This window comes from Biomphalaria glabrata, chromosome 17 (assembly GCF_947242115.1).
Source record: "Biomphalaria glabrata chromosome 17, xgBioGlab47.1, whole genome shotgun sequence".
NCBI lineage: Eukaryota > Metazoa > Mollusca > Gastropoda > Planorbidae > Biomphalaria > Biomphalaria glabrata.
The window spans coordinates 17,858,729-17,883,660 of NC_074727.1; the positions used below are offsets into that span (position 1 = coordinate 17,858,729).

Genomic DNA, 24,932 nt, shown 5'->3' on the forward strand with positions numbered 1-24,932 from the left:
CTTCCTATTTATTGATTAGTCTCCATTTATGAAAATCTCCAGTGATACATGCAAAAGAAAATATCTTGTGAAGTGTGTAAATTTAACAGAAAGTTTGTGCATTATTTTCGTGAATAACGCCACGGGGCTTCCAGCGATGAACAGTTCTAGTTGATTCATTTTATTTATTGTTTGAAAAAGAACATTTATTGAGCCCCTTGTCTCTTTCAAGGAAAATCATTTGGTGATTCTGGTTAAAATGAAGACAATGGCGTCGGCTTGTAATTGTGTATTTGTTGTTTATAAGAAAAATCTAATGTGTGTATCAATTTGGGGATGAGAATGTTGAAAGTTTTTTAATTTAAAAAAACAACACCAAAAAACAAAACAAAAACAAAACTAGCTGTAAAAAAGAAGTGATGGTAGACATTGCCCCACTTCAGAAAGTTGGACACTAAAGTGGTCCTGTTTAGTGGCTTATAGCAGAGGGTTCTCAAACTTTTTCAGTTCAGGGACCCCTTTACAAGCCATAAGATATTAGGGGACCCCCGATGCAGCCTGATTTGTCTGCCCGAATCACATATTTCTAAAGCCGCTGGCATAACCAAACACTCAGCAACCTTGTTAGTGCTTTTTGGCTCTTTGCCACTTGCACTGACATAGGAAACAGTAAGAGCTTTTTCATTCACTTTTGTTGTTTTACAAATAATTCTCTACTGATTTGCACACAGTTTCGTTTAACTCTGCCGGTGTGTGTTTTGGTTTATTTGGATTTGTTACATGATGACGCTTTAGTGTAGTACGTTTCAAACTGTCGTGCGATAACACATTCAAACAAATGACATATTGTGACTGCTCACTGCTGCCGTTGTACGGTAGAAATCTGAATGGTAAATATTCAGTAGCACGTTGACGTAATTTTGCCTTGCGTTGGTGCGGCCTCTCTTACAGCATCGTGTCTCCGTTCATTGTCACTATTTCCACTACATCCTTGCTCTTCTTCAGATGTCTTCTTACACTTCAAATATTTATCAATAATCTAACAGTTAGGTGGGCGTGCGAAATACAATGTACAAAATAGAATACCAATCTTTTTCTTCTTCTTTTTCTTCGTTCTCATTTTTTATGTTGGAGTGTTCAGATGACTAGACCAATACATGAGATGAACTGCGCAGTGGTTTCCAAATCAGGGAGCTCTCTATATAGTTTTCTTTCTTTTGGGGTGTTTTGGGGCCAGTTTCTTGTACGGGCCTCTTGGTAAAGAGAGCAGTTTTGAAGGACGTGGTCGGCATTCTCTGGTGACACTCCACATGGGCAGACATCATTGGTTCCAATTTTGAGCTTCCGGTACATGTGTTGTCGCATTCTGTTGTGTCCGGTCCTAAGTCGAAAGAATAGACGTTGATCTTGTCGGGATAGCTTATAGTAAGCATCATCTTTGTTGTGATACAATACCAATCAATAAATATGAACGTATAAAAATCAGACTGATGTTAGTCGTGAGTCTCCAAGGATTGTCGGTTGGAAAATTAAAACGTCTTTGAATGGCGTGATAAAGCAGAGATATTGAAAGACCAACGTTGATTGGCTTGAAAAGTAGACAAATTGAAAGAAAGACATTTATTTGTTTGTGAAATGAGTAAATTTGATATTCATGCGCAAACTAAATTTCTATCACCGGACTGTTAACAATCATTGTTGTTTTACCAAGCTGAGTCAACAATGACGTAGTTCTAAATAGACAGTAAACAATAGAGAACAACGAGTTGATTATTATTTAAGTTATACAATCGGATACACTGGCTTTTAGCGAAAGATTTATTTTAATTGTATGCAATTTTCATCTTTTTGCGAACCCGTTACCGTCATCTCGTGTACAACTGGGGGTCCGGACGACAGTTTGAGAACCTCTGGCTTATAGCGTATCCTGATTGGCTGTGCGATCAGTTTATAATGACTATTTCAAAAATAAGACAATTGGAGTGAAGTAAAACAAAGAAATGAAACTGAATGAGTTTGTAGATAGCCACGTGCTCATTCGGTCAACATACGCTGAATGGCCTGCTTTTCACAAACCATAATTTCTTTTCTCTAGCCAAAAGTTGACTTTAAAATAAATGCTTTCAGTGAGAACAGAGGCACACCTTTTACACACGAACCTACCGCTCGTTCCAACAACATTAAATCATGAATGAAATTTTGTTTATAGAGTATGACCTGTTAAAATTTCAATGCGTTTAGGTTTACGTGTAAAAATTGGATGAATGGTTTTGTTGTAGAAAACTTGTCATAACTCAAAACGTATGAAGTCATTGATTCAAGTCAAGACAAAGAGACCCGTGAGAAAGAACTAATATAGTGGCGAGTCAAATCCTTGTTCGTTTTGTTGACATCGAGTTGTATTGTGCGCCACGTTTTCAGTTCGACACATTCGAATTTGTTGTCTAGTCAGAATAGATTTTTATTCTTGACAAAGATTAGAAAAAAAGGGGGGGGGGGTAGCGGGGTGTGTTCGATTCATCCCATGTCTGGATTGAGACATTTGAACTGTTGTGGGTTGTGATGTTAAACAGTTAAGTAGGCTACTTGGTCATCGTAAGTTAGGGCTTTAGCTGGTCACTTCGCACGTGGTGCGCTGAGGAGGCTGGTCAAGTATGGCCGTTGTTTCGTATGTTAGAGTGGATACATGGACGACTCAGCCATCGCCGACGCTCGACTCAGTGTACGCACAACCCGGTTCTCTGGTAAGCACTCTAGTTCTTCGTTTTGTGTGTGTGTGTGTGATTCTTCAGTGTTGACCAACACATCCAGCTCCTTTTTCTTTTAGTTTCATTTGTTTTAAAATGTTAATTAATAGGCTAAAAGCGATTGGCTGAGATGTTTTTAAAAGTGTGTTTGTCACTTGGATAACACCGTGGTGGAGGTATTTTTCTTTTTGTTTACATGGCCTTGATTGACTCAAAGATTTCTCGGGAGTGCTTGACACCCATACCCCCCCCCCCCTTTTTTCATACAGTGAACCTCCAAGAAGTTGTTGTTTTTAGCGGCCCCCGAAAGGGGAAAAGACGCTATTAGTTTTGTGCGAAATGTCTGTCCGTCCGTCCCGTTTAGATCTCGTAAACTAGAAAAGATATTGAAAATTCGACATCACAATATTTTAGACCATTCAAAGTTCTGATGCAACGGCTACTTTTTTTTTCTGAAATCGAAAAATCTAATTTTTAAAATCAGTTATGCAAGCAGTTTTTAAAGAGAAAAAGCATAATTAGTATGCATTATAAGTTAGACCTAATTTAACACGAATAGTAATCTTGTAAACTTCATTTTCCTAAATTTTTTTTTATTGCGGAAATTTTTATTTTTTTTTATTTTTTTTAGGATTTGAATAAGAGATTGAGCCTTCTCAAAACAATTAGATGGATTATAAGACATCAGTTAGGCCAGGGGAGGCGAGGTGGCTGAGCGGTAAAGCGTTTTGCTTCCGAACCGGGGGTCCCGGGTTCGAATCCTGGTGAAGACTGGGATTTTCAACTTTGGAATCTTTGGGCGCCTCTGAGTCCACTCAGCTCTAATGGGTACCTGACATTAGTTGGGGAAAAGTAAAGGCGGTTGGTCGTTGTGCTGGCTACATGACACCCTCGTTAACCGTAGGCCACAAAAACAGATGAACTTTACATCATTTGCCCTATAGACCACAAGGTCTAAAAGGGGAACTAGTTATGCCAGGTTCACATCTAACTTTACATTCACTTACACTTATCCTTTGATCTGCGGGACCGTTGGGGCACTACACAAGATCTGTTAACCTTCTTTCTCCATTCTTATCTCTTATTTGTCTTTGATATAATTTCATTCGGATGTTCTTTCTGAAAATATTGAAGCCTGCCTGGGTGGACCACTTCGGGGGCCGATTTTAAGTTTGTATTTCCACACAAACTGCCTTTTGTAACCTTGTTTAAATATAGTTTCTGGCACTTAGGCAGTATTTAGGTCTTTTATTAAAACGACAAACAGAAACTCATGTACGTAACCAAACACTCACCCATCAAATCACTCACAATCTTGCACACTCCTCCCCCCAAACACACACTTGGCCATCTGGCTACTAGTTTAGGATTAGGAAGATTATCTTGAGATAGATATCATGCCACCGCGATGCTATTAAACTTATGGATTCATTGACTGGCGCTTTATCTCCCCCCCCCCCCCACAAACCATACCGTTAAAATGTCTCCGTGTTTCAATACACCTATCCTAACGTTAATCTGCTCATCCGCTTACCTGTCAATCCGTGAAATTACCTGCATGTTTATGCCGACACCACTTAGCACAATGACTGCGCGCCTGTGATTGGTCTCGTTACCTTTTATATGTACTTTCTTGTCACCATCAGCATAATTCACCTTCACCTATCCATTAGTCTATTGGACCGTTGCGGCACCACGCAAGACTTGTCGACCGTCTATCTCCATTCCTCGCCCTCTTTCAATGGCATGCCCGTTTATGCCTTTTTGTTGTCTTCCCATCCCTTTCTCTCTCTGTCTCGTCTTCTTTTTCCTATTACTGTACCCTGAAGGAAGGTCTTTGCGAGCCCCGAAGACCTTGTAATAAGGCCATAGAGTTTTAGTTTTTTTTTTTTACAATAGTTTACAGGTCATCGTAGAGTCCAATCGCTGTAGTAACCCTGTCTCTAATCTCTTGGTTTGTGATGCGATCTTTAAATGTGATTTCTAGGATCCTCATCTCTTGCTCTGCAGTCATCGTCCAAGACTCTCAAGCATAAATGAATGTGACCATGATCAGAGAACGCATCAGTCTGATTTTGGTGTCGATGGCTGTGCCTTTGTCATAATATCGACAATAAATAGTTTTCTAGTTTTGTGCGAGCTAGTGTACAACAAAAATTGACAAAGGCATGGAGAAGGGTGGAGGGGGGTTTCTATTAACTACAACGGTGTCCTGTGAAAAGTCTGGGCCTGTACCATCCTGGGCCAACAGGCCCAGTTTTGTTGGTCGACCGATCAGCGTCAAGTAATTTTGTGTTTGTTATTTGTGTGAAAATATATCTTCCTCTCCCTAACCCCTCCACTTCTCCAATCCTGATTTCAAAAACTGGGTTTCTTCAGCCGTGTCCGTTCGCTTGAGGTTTCCTCGATGCAGCTACTCTGAAAGCAGCAGATTTATAGAGCTAATAATGTCCACTTTAACACGGGTCATGGACACGCGGCTGGACACTTGATCGTGTTATAACAATCCGGGACACCTTACTACCCCCTTCCCCCGCACTACCACTTGGTTGCTGCAGTCTGAGCTTTGTTTTAATGAAAGTCTGTGCACATATGTCAGTGCATCCCGTCTCTTCCCTTATTCTATGTGGCTACCTCAAGAACGTGAGTTATAGATACAATAAGGAACAAACACAATCAGTAAGTCGGCGTGAAAAGCGTTCAGCCCAAAGTTCTTGCTAGAATTATCATGCCACATGATTTATCACCGAAATGACCAACCTCCTAAACAGGGTTGTAGAGTCCGTATACATATGTACAGTATCCAGCACCAGGTAGAGGGTATACCCAAAACCAGCACGTTCTTTCGACCATACATTGTAGGTCACGTCTCTTGAGAGTTGTTTTCTTAAGATTTTAATTTCAAGACACTTCTTCATTGTTTTCTTAAGATTTTAATTTCAAGACACTTCTTCATTGTTTTCTTAAGATTTTAATTTCAAGACACTTCTTCATTGTTATCTTAAGATTTTAATTTCAAGACACTTCTTCATTGTCATCATCGGTGAGATATTGGAGTTGAATGCACGTGGACGTTCTGAAATTGAAAATATACAAGAGACTGCCTTGACGTCCTATTTCAATGTACAAAATGTGAACTTGGACATGACAGAATGAAAATATACAAGAGACTGCCTTGACGTCCTATTTCAATGTACAAAATGTGAACTTGGACATGACAGAATGAAAATATACAAGAGACTGCCTTGACGTCCTATTTCAATGTACAAAATGTGAACTTGGACATGACAGAATGAAGTTGATTCATTCCAAATCATTAGCTGTTTTTATTTGTTTTTATTTTATTATTTATTGAAAAAGAGAGTCCTTTTAATCACAACAAATTTCTAAAAAAGATCAATAAATCCATTTTAGTCTTAGCTAAACAACCTTATTATTACTAATAAATAATACGGCCGTAGTAGCTCACGGCTAGGGGCACAGATTTTGTTTAGTCCTCTGTGGCCTTTTGTTGTAGCTCTGTTATTGTATTGAGGGTTATTGTCCAGTCTTCATTTTAAAAATAGAAAATTGAAACCATAGCTTAAGACGATCTCAATTATATTAGTTACATTTGTTTTGTTCACAGGATGTTGACCTGTGTCGGACGACGGAGAGAAACTTGTTGAAACACGACGACGCCCGTCAAGATTTCGCCTCGCTAAAAGACATCAGCGCGCGGCACGGCTGCGACATTAGCGGCACTCAGGCCAGGCTCAGCAGTTGCGACACCCCCAGCGCCCTGGAAGCAAGCAGCGACAGCAAGAGTGATAGCGACGACGAGCCTGAGCCTCCCTCGTACCAGAGCAACGACCCCGTAGGACAACGAACTCGCCACGACGAAGGCCCCAACATTAACGAAATCTCCGAAGACGATATCGACGACATAGACGCGGAGGAGGAGCCGCTTGTTGTGAACATTCCTGCCTGCGATGAAAGCAGGTCAGAGTCTGGTGGAAATCTTCCTCCTCCTCTGACAATACCCCGAGTGACGCTGTCTTGTTCCTCGCCACCACCCAGATTAGGGTCCCCTACTTGTCCTGCAAAGATGACTAAGGCTGCGGAGATCTCCTCATCCGAAAGCAGCTCCCCGCTTCCTCCTTGCAAGACTCAGAGACAGACGCTGACAATCATTCCAGAGCCACAGTCTCCACAGAAGTCTCAAAGTTCGAAGGTCGTCAGTAACAGTAAGTGCATAGCTCAGCCTCTATCTTTTCCTTTTTCTCTGGTTCGAGTAGCATTTATGGTTGTCGGGTGGTAAAGCGAAGGGTTACTAGTTTGAATCTCGGTGAAGACTTTTGAACGTCGGAATTCTTAGGATCCATCCCACTCTAATGGGAATTTCATGTGGATAGTAAGTCGTGCTCGTCACGTGACACTTTCTTTAATCGTCTGTCACTTCATAATCCTAGTTTATTGCATTCAACATAAAACCTGAAGTTTTGTGGCTGAGAAATGATGTGTTAGCTTATCGGCCGAGGGTATAGAATTTTGTGTAGTGGCTGAGTCGTTTTTTTTTTTACTTCAGATTTTAATATCTCCCGCTAGTCCGCTGATGGACACCTGGCGTTAGTCTCTTTGCTTTGCCTTCAATAAGGATTGGTCACAAAAAAAGTGAGAACTTCAATCATTTGGATCACCAAATCTTAATGGATTTTTCTTTAACACCAAAAACAAAACACGTACATCCAGTACCACTTGGTGATGTACAGTGTTAGGTGCCTCCGCGCTGTGTCTTGTGTGGATAAAGTCCAAATGGAGGTAACACTCAAAAAGCGAAATACAGGTGAAAGGTCAACACGAACGATGTCGATTTAGTTCAATAATAACGAAGGGAAGTGTCGAATGTCGTCAAGCTAAATCTCTACGTCCATAAAACCTAACCTTTCTCTCTAAAATCACCAAAAGTAGTCTTACTTTTCGCTATTCTTCCTTCCTTGAATCCTAGTCTTGTTTATTACTAGTCGCGTCATTGTCTCCAAGTCAAAAAACTCTTTCCCTTTTTCTGAAACAAATAACTTTTCGCGCCTATTCCTAATCGTGCCGTAACAACGCGAATGTCACTATCTCAGTAGAATCATAGGAACTTGAGTGTCATACCCAATAATTCATTATTTAATAACTATTTCTTAAAGTTGACTTCCATATTTTGATCTTTTTTTTTATTTGTCAGAAAGCCCAAAAGTTAGTATATGGAAATGGTAACCGGCAACTGATACACATTTATACTCTCTCAGCGAAATGCTAATTCCGGAGTGCCTCCTCGCTCTGATCACGCCATTAACGTGACGAAAACAGATTAACTAGTCGCACCGTCCTTTTCCTTTAGGTCGACCCAACTACGTCTAATTAAAACTTGTTAATTATTCCCTTCTAATCTGCTGTGTCCGGACTAAAGAGAAAAAAAAAAGGGGGGGGGTTAACTTTCAGAAAAAAAAATGGGGAAGGGATTGGGGTTTGCCGTAGCCGTCTGGTGTTAAGTCGTGATCCTGCAATGTGAATTTAAGTTAGTTCTTAATTACTCCGCGCCCTTTCATCCTGCTGGATAGAACCTTTCCCGAAGTCTTCCGCGAACTTACAATTAACCAATAAACTGATCAGACGTGGAACTGAATTAGGTGAGAAGAGGGGGGGGGTAAAGGGGGAATGGACGCTTGATTGGTCATGGGATTATCCAATCCGTATTCATTTCCCCTCTCAATCTTCTCACTCAATGACTCCCATGTACTTACCTTGAATACATGTGTTCTATAAATAGCTCATATCTAAGGTAAAATGGACCATGGAGAGCATACAAATAGTGTTGGCCACCAAGCAAGAAGAAGAAAGATGACGTCAAGTAAACATTAGTTTACATATATTTCTAAAGGCATGAGGAGACAACCAAGCGACCAAGTCATATGATCTAGAATTATAGTATTATGGACCTTACGTATCGGATTAAGACTTAGGCTCATTGCAAAACTAAGAGCTTTTCCCATCACGAGAGTTATGTAAAACCCAAGATGAATTATGTGTGTGATTGGAGAGCAGTCCTACGTGTATTCATTTTGTTAGATCAATGGTGGCCGCTCTCTCCCCAATGAAAAGGTCCTGTTTTAGATCATCGTCATTTTGGTCAACTCTCCTAGAGTTATCATTGCGATACCAGGCGCAGTTCACTCTCGCTCACACGGTAGTTGTAGATCCAGATTATATGCACCGGTTTGAAATCCGCCCATAGTGCCGTCTCCTTACTCGTTCACTTCATTGTTCGTCGGTTCTGTATTATCTCTTTCGTCCCATGTGTTCGTCTTGTCTACCGCGACTCTGTTTGTATTTACAATCGATGAGCTCCCCCACCGCCTCCCAATCGCCAAGACCTATTAATGAAAGGGACATCACCAAGACAAAGCTATCATTGCCGCAGTCTCCCCTCTCCTCGTGCAGAACACCTGCAGCTCGTGTTCTCCTTTGATTCATGCATAGCCTCCATCACATTCATCTTAATAAACGGAGTTGTAATTTGCCCCCCCCCCCCGCATTAAAGCTGTTGAAATATCGCCCCACCTCGGGCTTTAATCCAAGGGTTCTTAATCAGTGGCGGATGTCATCGTGTATTGACTTGGATTGGAATTACAGACACTTATCCTGCGCCTAATAATAATCAAAAAATGTATTCTCAAAAGAATCTCAAGATGAATTTTAAACACAGTAATCTACTCTTTGTTTCAATGTTGACTTGTCTAAGACCCGAGCTACATTCTGAAAGCAATACAATAAAGTAACAAGTAAAGTAATAAAGACTAGAAATCTATCTGGAGAAATGTTGAGGTGATAGAAAATAAGCTAAAAAAAAAAACCTTAACAAAATAGGAATATCCTGTCAATGTTAGGGATGCCATATTAAAAGATCATTGTTGTCAACTAAATAGTAACTTTCTTTTTTTTCCCCCCTTGCACAAGCGAAAGAGCTTAGAAATGTTCAAGTGATGAAATGTACACTGAAATGTTCACATACCTTTTTTAAATACAAAGCCTATCAACAGTTCCAAAATTTTGGAAACCGAATACACCAAGAAGTTCTGTTTTTATTTATCCACCATTGATGGGAATCTCCAAAAAATGGTTTACATTTCCTGACATTAATTAAAAAAGGATCAATACAGCCATCATAGTCTTAGACTTAATGGTTTCTCGTGCTGTGCTGGTACCGGTATATACGTCTGTACAGCGGCGTAGCTAAGGATTTAGAGGCCCGGGGTGATTGACCTCTTTGGGGGCCTCCTCATTTTGCATTCGACATCATGACCATGACATGAGATAATGGCATAATATCTAATGTAAAACAAATTTCGGACACTCATTGGGGTGATTTTCAGATCTGGACCCCCTCTCCCCACACTAGCTACGCCACTGCATCTACAATGAATAGAACAAGAAAGTTGTGTTTAAAATAATAAAGAAAAATTGGCAGCGCTGTGTTTTCTGGTCACTGTTCAAGACCCCTGCTCCCATTTCTTTATCTTTGTTTTAAAAGGAAATAAGTTAGCGATCAGTTTCAATAAACACACACACACACACAGACATATTCTCTCGTTCGTCGGGAGACAATTCTACACGCCATTTTTTTTTGTTTCTGTCAATTAACATATAGCTGTTAGAACATGCGTTGTGTCCCGGCAAACCAATTAAACTACGAGTCATTGCAAAAGAATGAAGTGTCGGTGACTTGAATTAAACATTTAGTTTATTTTTTTCTTAAAATAAAAATAAAAAAAAAAACTTGAAAAAAAATCCGAAGAAAACAAACAAGGTTTGGTAACAAAAAATCTGTCCAATTTTATGTGCACGCTTTTTTCCCTTCCCCTAAAGCCAATCTGGTCACAGACGCCGTAATCTCTTGTTACGTTGCGGCCAGATTTCTCCAAGCTTCTTTAGCCTTTATGGTTTTGCGGCGACAAATGCACACGCCTGCCGGCAAGTCAGCAATCACACAAGGGTGAGCCATGTTGGATTCTTTAGTTTTTATCCCCCCTCATTCCTTAGCAATAACTGTTAAAAAAACAACAACGAATGCAACAGTCCTTTTTTTCTCTTCAAATAAGATACTTAATATAGAACTATATACTTTTTATTCTTAAATTGTATTACACCCTTTTAATAGAACTTCGCTGAAATCTTAGTTGACGAGCAGTATTCACCAAGCCCAAATTGCGATCTTGGCATCAATTACCGCTAATTAGTTGCCCCTTTGATTTGAAATAAGTTTTCAGATAAAGCGTGAAAGTCTAACAATTATTCCATATTGAAATTATTCTGTGCCACAAACAGAGGAGTTTAGACAATTTGACTTTGCAGTGTTAAAATGTGCAGAAAAACTATTATATAACTTTAAAAAACTTATCAACACTTACTTTAGCCTGTACATCGGGTACAATAACAAGCTGGCTATTTATAGTCTTCCCGTCCAAAATGAAAATGTCTAAAAATTTAGAATAAAATCAGTTACTGAATATAACAAGGTATTGCTATTGACCGAAGTTAAATTTTTTTAATCACAGTATAATAAAACAAAGTGTCTCTAGGCGGGGAGGGGGGGGGTACAAACAACCAAACTTTGTTAAAGAGTTTGAAAAATCAGGTTTTTAGTCGAATTAAAATTCATTTCAGCAGTAATACCCTTTGATTGAGACCAACCCACTCCCCCCCCCCCCTGTAGCGCCACCCGTATCTCAACCCACCCATTTGATTTGTTTTTACCACTTGAAGCTCTTGTGTCAGAAGAAGCAGTTAAAATTGGGTTTAGAAAACGGACCGGAGGGGGGGGGGGAGGGAAGGGTCCATGTTACTGCCTGGACTCCGCTTCTGGTGATCGGGATTATACTAGGTTTTGACGCTTGTCTCTATGCAAATAAGGGTGGGCGGATATGCAAATGAGGGTGGGCGGGTATGCAAATAAGCTCAGCGGATTCGCTCTTTTAAAAGATTAAGCTTAATTCTCCAGCCCTGAGCTTGGGGGATTTAGGTTTGCTTGCAATGTCTAGAAGTTTTTTTTTTTGTTCCCTTGTTCTAGGTTTAGTTAGAGATATGAGTGTGTAAGCGGTTGAGTGGGAGACAAGAGGAAAATGTTTAGGGATTTTGGGTTAGAGCAACAGAGACAGACAAGAGTGTCTGCTTATGCAGAGTAGGTCAAATAGTTATAAGCCATGGTCTAATTGTGAGATACGTCACTTACAAGGAGGCACATGGATTCGATGACATAATCACGTGACATGAATATGTTCGTACTGACGACTTAGGTTGATACACACAAGATGGCGGAATTCAAATTAGCTAGATCTAGAATCAATATTAAAATCAATCTTTCGTAGCAAGCATAATTTATGAGGTTCTTAACTATGTTATAATGATATACGGGCGTTCTAAGTTATAAAACATATTATATATGAATTGGTCGCTGAAATATGTATATAGTTGCAAATTTTTTATTTTTGTTTTTTGTCTTTGCAATGATTATAATCAAAACTTGTATACCGGTACTAGATTGTTAACATTGCTCATTTTATGTTAAGTTTTGGTGCAGTTGGAAATACTATATGAAATCTCTCCACTGCTAGGTATTGTAGCAATGCGGTGGGGTGATAAATAGATCAAGAATAGGAACAAGAATTGAGAATGAGAACGGGAAGAAACGTTCAAAGCGACTTTTTATTTTGTTTTGGGTAGGGCTACTGAAGGAAAAAGAGAGAGAGAGAGAGGAGAGACAGTCTATGTGTGTGTGTTGGAGAGACGGAGTGAGTTCAGGATTATGCGAGGCGGACTGTTTCACTACTGACTTTAAAATTCGAAGCCAGCCATGAATTGAAGCAGACACCGGTCAAATTGCTTGGATTACTGGCGGGATTATGGAAGCAAGAGTAAACGCAGAACTCGCCCCCTCCCTCGTCTTTTTTTTTTCCATATACACGCGCACACACACACACATTCTCTCTCTCTCTCTTTCTTTCCGCTTTTTTTTTATTATTATCTCTGTACAGTTTTGAGGCCTTTACTCTGTGGATGAGATGGTCTCAATTTTAATGGAATGAAACGTTTAGTCCTCACAAAAAAATTCTCCAGAATTCTAATTCAGGAGGGTCTGTTCGATAACGCGCCCTAGCACCTAGACCTCGTGTTCATTGCAAGTCGGTATAGATCCTAGAATAAGTCCATTTTAATTGATAAAATATGGTACTGTGATGCCCAGCATTTGTCAGCATAGGGACGATTTAAAATTTCCGTCTCTCGTGTCTCTGGTCGCATCGCCTCGAATAATCGAACCGGGCCTCTACCGCTTTATTATGTAGGCCTATTGTGGGAATAAGTTTCTATGGTCTAGATAGCACCGCGTCACGGGCCGGAAATGGCCCGCGTACCGTTTGGATGGACATTCCTAATGCCATTATATACCTTTGACGCAAAGTGCTAATTGAGCATGGAAAAGGTTGCCTGAATCAGCCAGGGAAACCAATGTCTTAGTAGAGTTCTATTCTCTAATAGACATGCACAACTAGTTTGATGCATGCGCACGCCTAGGACATAATGATCTTCTTTTAAATAGGAACGTCTACAATTTATAAGATAAGACGCCCGGGTATGGTCTTTGGTTTGTGGTTTATTTTTCATGTGATCACAAATATATGTGTTCACGTGGTCAAACTGACCTAAACCCTAAATTCTGGAACTAATATTGTTCTGGTTGGTTTAAACGAAAAAAAACAACAAAAAACAACAAAACACTTTTTTGTTTGTTTCGATGAAACTGATTGAAGTAGTCGATTATCTTAAACTAGTTTTGATTTCTGCCCGCACGTGACATTGTTTTTCTTTTCTATTGTCTCCACTACTTTGAAACGTTCTTTTCATGCACCATAAACTCATTTTCAAAACGAGGCATGCTGATCGACCGATTCGCCTTTGCTGCACTGACCTGTAAGCTTCACTTTTTAGCATTAGAATGAGCATTACGCGTGCATAGAAACAGTGACTGATAGCTTCAACACTCGTGTTGATAGGTGCAACGATACACTTTTACTGAAAAAGATGTTCCCCCTTCCTCCCAATGGATTGTGTATGCACTGCATTTGTATAAATTAAAGGGAATTCATTTTTCTTTTCCTACTATTAGCTAATACGTTCCTCATAGTCAAAAGCACTAATCATAAACTCAAAATAATGTCATCCCCCCCCCCCCACACACAAAACCTGATGTCAAAAACTCAGCCACAAGTAAAAAAAAAATATTTACTTCCAGCTGAAATTTCACTGGTTAGCTAAGTGGTTAGAGCGTCGTGCTAATAACGTGAATGTCTTGTGTTCTTTATTTCTCACTGACCAATAAAATAAGAATGTTTAGTGTACTATATTCATTGTGATTAGGTATGTATTGTTTCTTCTAGCAGCAGGTCTTGATCTGTGTCCTCCTCGAGACGCCTCTGGTTTGTCATCATACTATTTCTCATTGTGGCCGGCTTTTGCTTTTTTTTTTTTTTATATATATATATATACTACCCATTTCGAAGGTTAAAAGTAACTTTGCATACATTTCGAATCAGAGGAAGAAGACCGTAAGAAAGAAACAAACAAAAGTTTAAGAACACGTTTCGCTGTTAAGATCTGATCCTGATCTACATACAGGCAGACATCACACTATAAGAGTGGCTCTGGTAGTGGAGCCGTTAATACTTAATGTAAACTAGACGGTAAACAGACTCGTGGGCGGCACTTGCGGGCAAGTCATTCTAAAATGTTCACTTATGGCCTACACAGGTTATGAAGCAACAACGTATCGAATTGCCTTACAAATGTTGTTATTTAAATGGTTACATAGAATTTGCATACAATAATCATACTTTATTCTTAAAGACAAAAGTGACGGCTCCTAAAGCTTATAAGTAAAATGCGAAGACAAAGATCTATTTAACAAAAAAAAAAATGATTTGCCATTGGTTTCTCTAAAGTCGAAAAGGGAAACTAAAACAAGAGAAAACACTTGAGTTAGATACATAGTTTGTAGAACATTAATGATCTTTTTACCTTTTTTTTTTATGTCAGAAAAACTGTTTGCACAAGTGTTCCAACCAATGATATACAGACCAATCACATCCCTAACTTTAATATACGGTAAGGTAACATTTTCAGAACTCATGATCTATAGGCGAGTTGATGTTAAAGTCAACTGTTTCTTTGGCCGACGGTTATGTCATGTGGCCAGCCCAACGACCAACCGCCTTTACTTTTGCCAACTATGGTCAGGTACTCATTAGAGCTGGGTGGACCCATGGGCGTCCTCAAAATCTCTAAATTCAAAACTCTAGTCTTCATCGAGATTCGGAGACTTCCCGGTTCGGCGCTTTACCATTCATCCACCCCACCCCCTCACTTAATATAACCTCCCCTGTTTTGTTTTTTTTACCCATTATCCAAGGAAACTGTGTAGAGCCAAACTGTGGGAAGTGGTCATTTTACAAACTCAAAGGATTCTAGAGGACAGATAGAACGAAGGGTAAAATAAAATGAATTAAACAACAACAACAACACAAATATCAAGAAGATAAGTAGCATGAAGTTAGATATAAAATAAACAACAATAAAAGTAGAAAAGTGGTGAGATAGAAGGATATATGAAGGGCCAAGTAGAAGATAAGAAGACAGTTGTTTGAAAGATAGATAAAATAAACTAGATCTAGTGAGAAACTTGGGTAAGTAGAAAAGTGGTTAGATAGAAAGAAGGATATATGAAGAGCCAAGTAGAAGATAAGAAGACAGTTGTTTGAAAGATAGATAAAATAAACTAGATCTAGTTTAAAACTTGGGTAAGAAGAAAAGTGGTTAGATAGAAGGATATATGAAGAGCCAAGTAGAAGATAAGAAGACAGTTGTTTGAAAGATAGATAAAATAAACTAGATCTAGTGAGAAACTTGGATAAGTAGAAAAGTGGTTAGATAGAAGGATATATGAAGAGCCAAGTAGAAGATAAGAAAACAGTTGTATGAAAGATAGATAAAATAAACTAGATCTAGTTAGAAACTTGGGTAAGTAGAAAAGTGGCTGGATAGAATGGTCTATAAATGGTTGGCAAATATAAGAATGTATTAAAAAGACGTTGACAAATTGACAGGCATACTTCCAGATAAACAAATAGCCTTGCATGCAATATGTGTTTTAAATGATACGTACAGATTGAGAGAGAAACAGAGAGAGAGAGAGAGAGAGAGAATGAGAGAGATTAGTGGAAATAAAGTATGACAGTCTGAATGTGCCAAATTTGTCTAAATACACAAGCGCTTAAAGATCAGCTTAGCGATGTGGCATTTGTCAATGAGGCATTGCCACACAAACTATTCCTCCATGCCATCTCTTCGCCTACCCCCCCCCCCCCCCCCGTGTCCAAAACATAAAATCATGCCAGACAATGCAATGTTAAAATAGGAGATGGAAGAGATTAGCGGACTTGTCATGGATGATTGTTATGGAGTTTTTTTTTGTTTTGTTTTGTATCTGCGTGTTAGCTTTATGCCTCTGTCTTTCAAGACATGCGCAGTTCAAGGAAAAAGAAGCGAGAGAGATGGGGGTGGGGTGGGAAGGGAAGCGAGAAATGGAGGACATGAGACACACACACAAACAGGAAACATGAACAATATTCGAAGAGCGGACAATAATGTCAGCAGCAGTTTTTGTCTCAAGGAGACTGTTTTAAATGACTAGAATCGTAAAGTGGGTTAGTTCTAATAGCCAGAAGAAATAGCAGGGACGAAGACATACCCATGACCAAGAATCACAATCACTGTTTCACATTGTCGCATAGAGTCCTTGAATGTGCTTGTTTTTAGTTGAATTAAAAATACTCTGCACCCCCCCCCCAAAACGGGGGACTCAAAGACACTAACATGACCCAAGCAGCTTCCTGCTCTCCTCCCCTTCCCATCGCTCCTCCTCCCCGGGTTTGACGAGCTCACTCTAGAATTTTAACATGTAAACTAGTATGTGAGGAACATAAGCGTCTCCGAGCACTGATGGTCCTCGGACCAAAAGGTTGAGGAACATTGGCCACCAACCATGACCTCTATGAACTGATCTTTCGTCAGGGTTTCGTCCCGGCACGTTTCACTGGCGCACAACATGCCATCTCTTCATGCTCAGCATTGTCTTCTCAAACCCTCGAACTGTCTGCCACAGCGAAACATTCATCCGTGCTAATAACTATACCATACTACAGCTTTTCCACGCACGCATCCTAGCAGTTTTAGTTCGAGAATACTTGAAACTGTTTTTTTTCCTTTAAAATGAGGTTTGGGGGAAAAAGGGGCGGGGGGATACGTGTGACTCGCCAGACATTCTTGCGGATTAAATCATGTCCGGATTAAAGGCTAGGAGTGACGTGTGTGTGTGTGTTTTCTCGTTTAGATATTGCTGGATGGCAGATTACGTGGAAAGAGAGACAGAGCAAGAGAAAGGAAGAGAATCCCTTCAATACTGTATTTGTCCATCAACGCCTCTCTTCTGATTGTCTCTTAATCCGAGATGTTTTGAAAAGTCCATTTGCGGACATCCTGCGGCGGTCGTGCGCTGCTACTCAAAAGTCTGTCCATCAGATTCTCTCTCCCTCCACCCTTCCCCCGGGGCCATCTCCCCCCCTCCCCTTCTGTAGACTTCATTCCTCTCACAGAGTCTTAATCCACATCATAGAAGTTATTGTTGCGAGAGGAAATAACTACAAAGGCATCACACGAAAACATCACATGGAGACACCATATAAAGACATCATTTGAAGACACCATATGAAGACACCACACGAAGACATTATACGAAAACATCACATGGAGACAACATAAAGACCTCCTTTGAAGACACCATACAGTGTTCAAAGAAGACATCGTACGAAGACATTATATGAAGACATACAAAGACATCATACACAAACATCATATGAAGTTTTCACATGCTCTAACAATGAACGTCCATGAAATTGAAGACTGTGATATTTCAGTCTAGTTTGAATATGCTTGATAGAGTGTGAGAGCGAACGCAGAAAATCTATTCCTGACAATGTCTGACAAAATAGTTCAGTGGTGAACAGGTCGAGATAGAGCATTTGATATTATTTTTTTAAAATATCATTCTAGACATTTATTCATAATTTTTGGGTTGTTGCATTTAAATTAGATGGCTCTTGGCAATAGTCATACTCAGATTGTTGATAACCAAATTATATGAACGAATCAGAAATACCCACCGAAACGCCCGTTGATTTGTTCTCGGGCCATATATTGTTTATTTTGCAATGAACCACTCCCTTTTTTTAAATATATAATACTAATAAAAAGGCCCACATGTAAACGCTCCCCCAAAACATTCCTTTGTCCAGCAGATTCTAGTATCTACTACTTTGAATTGAACCGGCCCATAAATTTTAATATCTTTTCTCTCCCAATTCCAACTCTCCGCCTTAATAAATAGTCTTATTTGCACTATCTGAGTATTCTTCTGCTTTTCAGTTCTTAATCGAAATATTTAGAGGCTCTATGATATTTTTTTGGCCGGGACCTTTATTTTTTTATTACATGCTGCAAATCTTAATGCTCGCGTAATATTGTGACCGGACCCCCTCCCCCCCCCCCCTTTTTTTTTTTGCACTTTCAATAAATCTCCCTTTTCTTTTGGCCTGTGAATTCTAAAACTCCCTTCCAAATACATTCACTTTTGACCTGTGAATTCTAGTATCACTTTTCTCCCCCCCCCCCGCTTTTTTTTACCATTTAAAAAGAATGAATTTTAGTATTTGTTGCGTCGAATAGAAACAATCCGCTTTATAACCACCACCACCCTTTCCCAAACATACTTTTTGCCCTTGAATTCTATTAGCGGCATCACTTATTCCCCCCCCCCCCCTCTCTACTTACATAACCTCCCCCTCTTTTTTTTTTCATTTTAACAATCCTCTAAAATAATTGTTGTCCACGAATTATAATATGTAAGGTTGAATTAGAACGGCCCGCTTATATCGACCTCCCTCACACAAGCACACACTGAGAAGTCACTTTATTCTCATTACCCCCCCCCCTTTTCCTTTTTTTTTTCCGGGGTCATCACCCCCCCTCCCCCAAATATTCAGCACACAATCATAAGCTATATGTGGTATTTTGGTTGGGTCACTGTGTGTTATCACTCTGACACTCTCGTAACGCCCTCCCACGTGAGAATTCTATTTCATTCAGAAGCTTAATAGATCGTTATAATCCTGCTTTGTTTCATTGGGAGCATAGGGCTTTTGGTTCAGACCCTAACTATGGACAAGCTCTTGATAGCCTCTTAATACTATTCTGTTCTTTTCATATCTTTTCGCTCAGCGGCATCCAGAACGTTGAGAAGCCATGTTCTTCATATGCCTAGAGGCTCCGTCTGGCTCAGTTGTTGTTGTCATTCCTGAGGGTGTTTCCTATTCATCTTCCCTTGAGTTTACTACTGTGTCTATTAATAGTCCACTAGCCATTCACACACCTCATCACCCCTCACTCCTGTAAAAAAAAAATGACGTTTAGGACCAATGTATATACTTTCGATTTACAGTTTCGAGGAGTTTCTGGATAGAGGTCTGAATGTAGCCCTAGTGTCGTCTGTGCTTTGTGTATGAGATCCCTAGTTTCTATAATATAGTGAAGCATAAGAGGACACTAGTGATTGTCGCTTTACTCAACAGTTTTTAGCTTTGACATTCTAGTCTTGAATTTGTTGTGCTGTTCTCATTGGGCTACGCGGAGTTCAAGGTTTCCAATCATTACATACTTGCTTATACTCACAGGTTTCCACACATTTGGTAGTGCAGTCAAACGTATACCTATAATTTAGATATCTATCACGTGAAGCGCTGCTATCCGACCTCTCGGATATTTTAAAATTCTACCCACAGTGCACGAAGAAGGCGCAAAGGCTCGGGTTCCTTTGGACTCGACCATTTTTTTGTCGGCGACACGTGTGTCGGGAATTTGTATATGGCTTCCAGGGTCGAAAACAAAAGTGGGCATTACTTTGTTCTTAGTTGGTTGATAAGTGCAAAAACAAAACAAAAAAGAAAAAAAAAAGGATTAATTTTTTTTTTCAATTTATTTCTAATTAACTTTTTAAAAAAGTGTTATTTAGTAGAATCTCTTGTTGCATTGACTATTCGTTAAGTTCACTAGTTCACTCATATATTTATCTATATATTAAAGGAAATTATTTGTCTTCTATTACGTAAAGAGTCATTCCTACACTAGATTCGCTGTTTCCATATAACATAAACGCGATGATGATGGTTCTCAAAATAAAAGAAGACAGTTACCAGTTGACAAAAGAATTCCAATACTGAATGATCCCAAGTGGACTGGACGTTTACCTGGACTAGCGTTGTCTATTGCTTTAAATGTTAGATGACGCTAAGGAACGCCTAGGTGTGAGCTCAGATAGTACTTTGTATCAAACATTAGATTTATCACACTTCTAGGCAACGAAGAGTCTCTAAGATTAACACATTCTTAAACTGTCTGTCTTAAAATTATTCCCTTTAAAAAACAATAACAGATTTTCAGCTGCTCGTGAGTGCCATGACAAAGTTTGAGTCTTTTAAAACCTGCCAAGCAACACGATGATTTGTGACCAAAGTGTAAAGTTGACTTCATACAAATATTTTATTTTTTATTTTTGTATGTAATAATAGTAGTATACACACGCTTGAAAATTCATTAAATGGCTTGGATTTGAATAGATGATCTTTCAGTCCTAGCCGTATTAAGACATTTCTAGGAAGAGCCTAAAATAGATCATAAGTCAAAACAAGTTGTAGTGTTCTGTGAAGAAGTTTTCTGGAGGGAAAAAAAAAACGAGACTCGGTGATTTTTTTTTAGTGTACCGTATTTGTTTCGTTTTCTGTTAGAAATAAATAAATAATAAAAAAACAACAACAACAAATAACCTTGATATCGTGCAGCACTTTACAATTTCGCTACCAAGTGATGTGTCTTGGAATCAAGGCTTGCTGTCACGGTCTAGGAGCACTTACCCATAAGGGATTTTAATTAATGCGAAATGAAAATAAACCGGAGGGATCTTAGTGTCGTTTCAATATGACTTTGAAACGTAAGCCACACTGACGAAGCTGTCGACACGCCAAAAACTTCGTGATTCTCTCCTCCTCCCCCCCCCCCCCCCCCGCGTTACAGAGGTGGAACTCAGCCGCTAAACCGTGTCTCTTTCAGTGGCGCATGCTTCAGGCTCTTTCAAGTTCTGGGTACAAAGTGGAAGAAAGGAATACAAACACACACTCTTTCACACAAACTCACTGGTAGAAAGCATGCAAAAAAGGCCTATGTAACAAACACACACAAATTCATAGATGCAATATTTTACAATAAATAAAAAAAAAATCATACATGTGACATACCCGTATGGGAATTGTTTTGTTTTAATAATGTAAATATACAACTTTTAAAAAAAATATTTCCGAAGAAATCCGTGATGAAACAGTACACTGTACAAACTGCTGGTGTCAATGAGGAGAAGAAGTTTTTTTTTTCTGTAAATTGATCAATTAATAAGTTGCTCCTCTTTTTCAGTCAATGTGTATTAATTGCCGTTATTATCGTCTGCTGATGGTATTTAGCATTTGGATACTGATATCTCGACCATCAGGCCTTAGTGCCGGGTAGACTGAAGCAACAATGCTGAAAGTAAATAGATGTTCGTCTGAGCTAGATGTCGATATAGTCTCTTTCACTTTGAAAACGGACTCGGATTAGCCAGTACTTATTCAAGATGCTACCAAAGTAGAGAAAAAAAAACACACCGTTAACCGCTTAAAAGAAAAGGAAAGGTCGTATCGATTACTTTGGATGTCATTTAATATCTACATAATCTCAACTAACTTGAGCTTATAGTTTTAGTGTAACGTTGGCTTGTCAATCGATGGATGGGCTGGGAAGGGTGTGTGTGTGTTAACAGATGAGAATGTTCAATGGACTATCGCTTTGCTTAGTATTTAGCTGTTGCAATTATCCCCCCCCCCCCCAACCCCAACTCCGCCTTCACTCACTCCCATTTCTTTAGTGAACCGTCTTTCTGGTCACTAGTTAATACTAACAGTTAATACAGAGCCTCTCACGTCGTAGCTCTTAGCATTAGCAACACATGTGATATTTTACAGTGAAACAAAACGACTTCGTGCCCATTTACTGTTAGATTATTGGTTGGAAAGAAAGAAAAAGCATTACCAACGTTTATGTTGCAGAGTTTTGTTGTCATCAGATTTTGTCGAGAGCACGTCCACAGCAACAGTCCTTGTTAATGGTTTGTCTTGTGTGGGTGAAAATACAGAGGTGACTTGTGTGTGTGGGGGTGTTAGGGTGGAGGCTGAGAATTATAGAAGAATTAGAAATATGAGAAGAGTTAAACAAAAATGGCTTGAGGCTGTCTGGGGGGTGGGGGGAGGATAGGTTTAATTCCTAATTCTAAAAGCTCAGGTCGACATACCGGATTTAAAAAAAAAGAAAGGATTATGTGAAGATTAGCTTGTAGGATTAGTCGTTAATCTCAGCTCCATTGATCTAAGTTGTTTTTTTTAAAGTAATCTTTTAAATTTTACCGAAGCTTTCAAAAAAACAAAACAACAACAACAAAGCACATTCTAGGCGCGCGCAGTGGTTCTGACGTTTTTGTCCTAGTCCCTGTTATTTTAGACAAAAATGATGCATCCATTAAAAAGTACATTGAAATTGGCGGAGGTGTCCTCCCAAAAGTGTGTGATGTGCTGATTCTAACGTCACGGATCGAGTCCTTGTATAAGCTGTATTCCCATAGTCAGTACTGGAGTAAATGACACAAGTTCTTGTAATTTGCACTTTAGATGCTTGCACTTACGGCACGGATTTGTCCCAAAGTCTTCATAGAAGAGGGGTTTTATAGAATCACAATCTTAAAGAAGCCGACGAGGCAGTTAAACACGCCCTGGAAAACTGAATTTGATAATCAAAGACAATTGTTAGGTAGATGAGAGGGCCGTATGAGAGGCGTAAGGGGCTAAGTTGGGAAGAACCTAATGATGTCACGGAGCAGAGGACATGTTCGTGGTGAAAATGATTCCTGAGGTAGGTCTAGACATACCTCTATTGGGTTTGCTTTTGTTACTTTCTGTTGAAGAAGAGTAAAAGGCGAACGTCTAGACTGCTGCTTTGATGATTGAACCTCGGGCATGGAATGAAGGTCAGTGTCCAGTGCGCAAGGTCCACGCACTGGTGCGGTTTTATCGCAGATGTGTGCGATCTAAATGGACTTTTCTTGAACCCCCCCCCCCCCCCCCAAGAAAAAAAATTGCCATTGTCCGCCGTTGGTAAAAAATAAATAAATAAAAATAAGTAAAATATTTTATTCCTAAAATTGAGACTTGTGCATATAAGTGCTTTTTTTTTTAAAAGTGCTGTTTGAATCTGGCTCACCGGATAAGCCAGAAGAAGAATAAAAAATGAATCCTGTAAATATTTCATTAACATGGACCCATTGATTGTCACTTGGCATGCGCAGAACGTTGGGCAAAAAACTTTAAACAAAGAACGTTTAAATAGTGTCTAAAATGTATACGATGCGATTAACTGTCTGCGCATGCATTTAATCTGTGTGACTTTGGCGTATGTGTGTCGACTGGCTTTTCAGAGTGAGATCCGTCAGCTTATCGCAACGGGTCGCCGTGACCCCCGCGCTGATGACAACACCCAACAGGGTGACAAGCTTAGAAATAGGAGAGAAGATTTTCTTATTTAATAGAGAGATTAGAGATACCGGATTATGTCCTGACTCACACCCCGAGTCTCTCTCTCTCTCTCTCTCTCACACACACACACCTACATATGTATTAAACACCGACCTCCTCCCCCCCCCTCACACACACACACACACACACACACACTTAAACAGCGATACTTTCACTCAGATACCTACGACATACACCTACTGCCTACACACAAACATGTTACGTACGATGACAGCCCCACACTCACACAAATAAAGACACTTCACGGCACATAGTGTGTCAGAAAGTTGACCTCTTAAAAGGATTGTTTTCCAACACTTTGAACAATTCTAAAAATTAAACTTGTTACAATTTGAATGCTAAAATAAAAAAGAACTAAGCAGCTATCTAGAATGTATAATGTCGGCGTGGCTGAAATGTGGTAAGCGGGAGGGAAAAAAGATATTTTGTGATTTGAGACTAACCTTTAGCATGGGAAATAACCCTATTAAAATATGAAATAATTAATAGATACATATGAGTTTATTAGTGTTAACAAAGGACCGAAGATCTAGATAGTTATAGGTGTGGAGTTACTTCCCTTAGAAAAGCTTTTTTTTTATATAAAGGATTTTTATATTTTGCTTTGTGTGTGTGTGTCTTCTTATGATTTGTAAGGTAACGCTAAATAATTTTTTCCCCTGAGGATTTAAGGAGTCTCCCCTCAAAGATCATTGTAGATCTAGTAGATCTATTAGAACAATAATTAATTTGTGAAGTATTTTTAACATTTTTGTATTCATTAAAGATTTATAGATCTAGATGCTAGAATAATGTTGACCATTTTCCTATTCAAATAACAATTAAATCAACATGGCAACAACTCTACCATATAACACGGAAGAACTACGGAACAACTCCATTTTCTTATTCTAGAATTTGTTCTTCTTATGTTGCGTCGTGCTACTTTATTTCACCAGCCTTTTTCAAACTGGTTTTTTTTTTAATTTTTTTTTTTTGAGTACCCATTTTTTTTTCAATAGCAATCTTATTCCCCCTGTTCCTTTCGAGTACTTAAAACCGGTAATCGGGGGAGCAAGCTCAACTAGCCCCTATGGTACGCGTATCTCAGTTTGAGAAACGCCGCGTTTTTTTTTTCTGATTCCAAAAGTTTGTTACTGTGTATTATGCTTGTTTTGCATCCGTTAGACAATATAGTAGATACCAGTGAATGATTAGATAAAGAAATCTCCACTAATGCTGAGAGATTCATTTACAATAAAGAGAGGGGGGGGAGTTCAAAGGTCATTGAAGTTGTGAAGTCTCGTGAACATGTCCCCAATCTTCTCTCCTACTTTCTTAGTTGAAACGGGGCCCCCTCGACTTGTGT

General features: G+C 39.3%; 1 protein-coding gene across 1 annotated transcript in view; it reads left to right on the plus strand.

Annotated features, from left to right (window-relative positions):
* LOC106068647 (uncharacterized) overlaps positions 1 to 24,932 on the plus strand; it is an 85,433-nt gene that overhangs the window by 23,749 nt on the left and 36,752 nt on the right. Inside the window, exon 2 of the mRNA XM_013228094.2 lies at positions 6,355 to 6,952. Coding sequence (XP_013083548.2) covers positions 6,355 to 6,952 — 598 coding nt within the window. The remainder of the gene's footprint in view (positions 1 to 6,354; positions 6,953 to 24,932) is intronic.